The sequence below is a fragment of the Octopus bimaculoides genome, chromosome 1 (assembly GCF_001194135.2).
Source record: "Octopus bimaculoides isolate UCB-OBI-ISO-001 chromosome 1, ASM119413v2, whole genome shotgun sequence".
Lineage (NCBI taxonomy): Eukaryota > Metazoa > Mollusca > Cephalopoda > Octopoda > Octopodidae > Octopus > Octopus bimaculoides.
This window is the reverse complement of record NC_068981.1, coordinates 159,831,032-159,833,854: the sequence shown is the minus strand read 5'-3', so window position 1 is coordinate 159,833,854 and position 2,823 is coordinate 159,831,032. Positions and strand designations below refer to the sequence as shown.

At 36.7% G+C, this 2,823-nt stretch overlaps 1 protein-coding gene across 2 annotated transcripts in view; it reads left to right on the top strand.

Moving 5' to 3' along the window:
- LOC106884423 (adenylosuccinate lyase) overlaps positions 1 to 2,823 on the top strand; it is a 17,835-nt gene that overhangs the window by 10,721 nt on the left and 4,291 nt on the right. For both annotated transcript variants that reach the window (XM_014935799.2, XM_014935800.2), the window contains exons 8-9: positions 718 to 787; positions 2,329 to 2,476. In XM_014935799.2, the coding sequence (XP_014791285.1) occupies positions 718 to 787; positions 2,329 to 2,476 (218 nt within the window). The remainder of the gene's footprint in view (positions 1 to 717; positions 788 to 2,328; positions 2,477 to 2,823) is intronic.

Sequence of the window (2,823 nt, the reverse complement as noted above, 5' to 3'; positions counted from 1 at the left end):
CCTCTACCCTTATTTTGAGGGGGCGGCATGTTTCGCCTTTGTATAACCTACCACAGCTGCATGGGATGGAGTACACACAGTCTTTGGTCATATTCTCTTCTATTGGTGGTTTTACTCGGAGGAGACATTTGCGAAGTGTTGTATTACTCTTGAATACTGTCCAGATGTCATATGGGCCGCATATCTTTTGTATCTTTTTGGAGAGGCCTTTCACATAGGGTAGGCAGACTGTGGACAGTTTATTGGTTTCATCCTCTCTTTTCTTCATAATTGGAGTGGATAGTATGTTTTTGGGGTAGCTGTTGCAAACAAGATGAGGACAAATATCCGTCAAATGTAAATAATGTAGATACAAGTTATTTTGAATTGGTGTTGACATATTGATTGATGTTATGGATTTAATGGTATCATAAACTTTATTGTCCAACTGGTGGTCTAGCTGTGACACCAACCTATTTTTTTTATTTTGGTATATTTTATCCATGACTCAATTAATTATCAGTAGTAAGAAATACTCAGGGAAACTGAACAGCATAAGATCTTGAGAACATCCTCCGGGCAAATGTTTTCACCCTTCTTACACTCCTGGGTGTCATTCTGCTGACCATTTTTAGCCACTTGCACATTTTATTCAACCAGACTACTAAATGCCAATTTTATCAAAATGTAAAATGCATTCTCTAATATGTCTTACTTATGTTTCCAATAAATTTATAGATCTGTTCAGATATTCGGATTTTAGCAAATTTCAAAGAAATTGAGGAACCATTTGAGAAAGATCAAATTGGTGAGTGCTTACCTTTGTTTCCTAAAATAATTTTTATTGTTTTCATCTTTTTTAATGAAAAACAAAACAAACGAAACAAAGAGCTTTTAAAATCCTTTGCATTTTATAAAATTCTTAAACAGTATCTAGCAATACTATATGCGCATGAGTGTGTGTGTGTGTGTGTGTTTACATCTCCTCTTGACGTTGTACATTAATTGTAAACAAATGTTATCATCATACAAGCAGTGTGGTTTTTGCAACCTTAAAATCAAATCCAGTCCCTGTGTAGTTCACTTTTGAAGGATGAAGAGAAATATTACTTTGCTTGGGAATGAGCAAGAGTTGCTGACAGGAAGAGCACTTGGGCATAAAAACTCCTTCTCAATAAATATCATGTGACCGATGCAAGCATAGAAAAATGATGATTAAACTGCTGCTGCTGCTGGTGGTGGTGGGTTTTTTTTATGTGTGTGTTTATGTGAATGTGAGTGAATGTTGGTATTTCACCTGTCACCTTTTGGGCAAAGTGTTACTGATATTGACATTTTTTGTTGATGCTATGACTAGTTGTTCAGTGTTTTGAAAATCTGTGGAATATAAAAACCACTTAAAACAAACAGGCAAGTATTGGCCACAGGAAGAGCATGTAGCCATAAAGACATGCTTAAAAGTCAGTTCCCATCTAAACTATGTTTGCATAAAAAAACAGATTTTAAACGAACAAACAACATATATAAATATATATGTAATTTCTTTTGTGTCAGTGACTCAAGGCTCAAAGGTTTTTTGCAAATGCATTTGAGAGGTGCATTTTGCGTAAGATTCTTGAATCACTGATGTAGCTTCTCTGCTGTAATTAAAATAATATAAGCATTCTATCTCATGTATTGCATTCTATATCTCTCAGTAATATAAAAAATGCTACATACACACATACAGTCTTATGTAATATATATGAAAGGCTTTTGCAGTTTTTGTCTCCATAATGTCACTCATGAAACATTAGTCATCTTCAAGTATAATAGAAGACACTAGCCCAAAGTGCTATAGAGTGAGATTGAATCTGGGACCATGTGATTGTGGGGCAGGCGCAGGAGTGGCTGTGTGGTAATTAGTTTGCTTACCAACCACATGGTTCCGGGTTCAGTCCCACTGTGTGGCACCTTGGGCAAGTGTCTTCTACTATAGCCTTGGGCCGACCAAAGCCTTGTGAGTGGATTTGGTAGACGGAAACTGAAAGAAGCCCGTCGTATATATGTATATATATACATATATATGTGTGTGTGTGTGTGTCTGTGTTTGTTCCCCCACCATCGCTTGACAACCGATGCTGGTGTGTTTACGTCCCCGTAACTTAGCGGTTCAGCAAAAAGAGACCGATAGAATAAGTACTAGGCTTCCAAAGAATAAGTCCTGGGGTCGATTTGATCGACTAAAGGCGGTGCTCCAGCATGGCCACAGTCAAACGACTGAAACAAGTAAAAGAGTAAAAGAGTGTAGACATTGTTGTTTAGTGATCATATGATTATTGTTTTTTAATCTTTTCCATGTTATTGCAGGGTCTAGTGCAATGCCTTATAAGCGAAACCCAATGCGAAGTGAAAGATGTTGTGCTTTATCTCGCCACTTAATGGCTCTCCTTCCTAATGCCTTGATGACAGCATCGGTTCAATGGATGGAAAGAACTTTGGATGACAGTGCAAATAGGTTACTGGTTTTTCTTTTTTATCTTTCATTTTTCTAGTGCCTTGTAAAAAGCATTCAGTACACTCTGTAAAGTGGTTGGTGTCAGGAAGGGCATCCAGCCATAGAAACCATATCAATACAGTCAATGGAGCCTAGTGTGGGCTCCAGCCTTACCAGCTCCTGTCAAACCATCCAACTCATGCCCACATGGAAAATGGACATTAAAAGATATATATATTTATTTGTGTGTGTGTATATATATATATATATATATATATACATATATATATATAAGTTCAAAAAAATACAAAAAAACAATAACAAAAAAACAACAAAGTGAGGATGTGATACGGATAGTGTTATTGGAC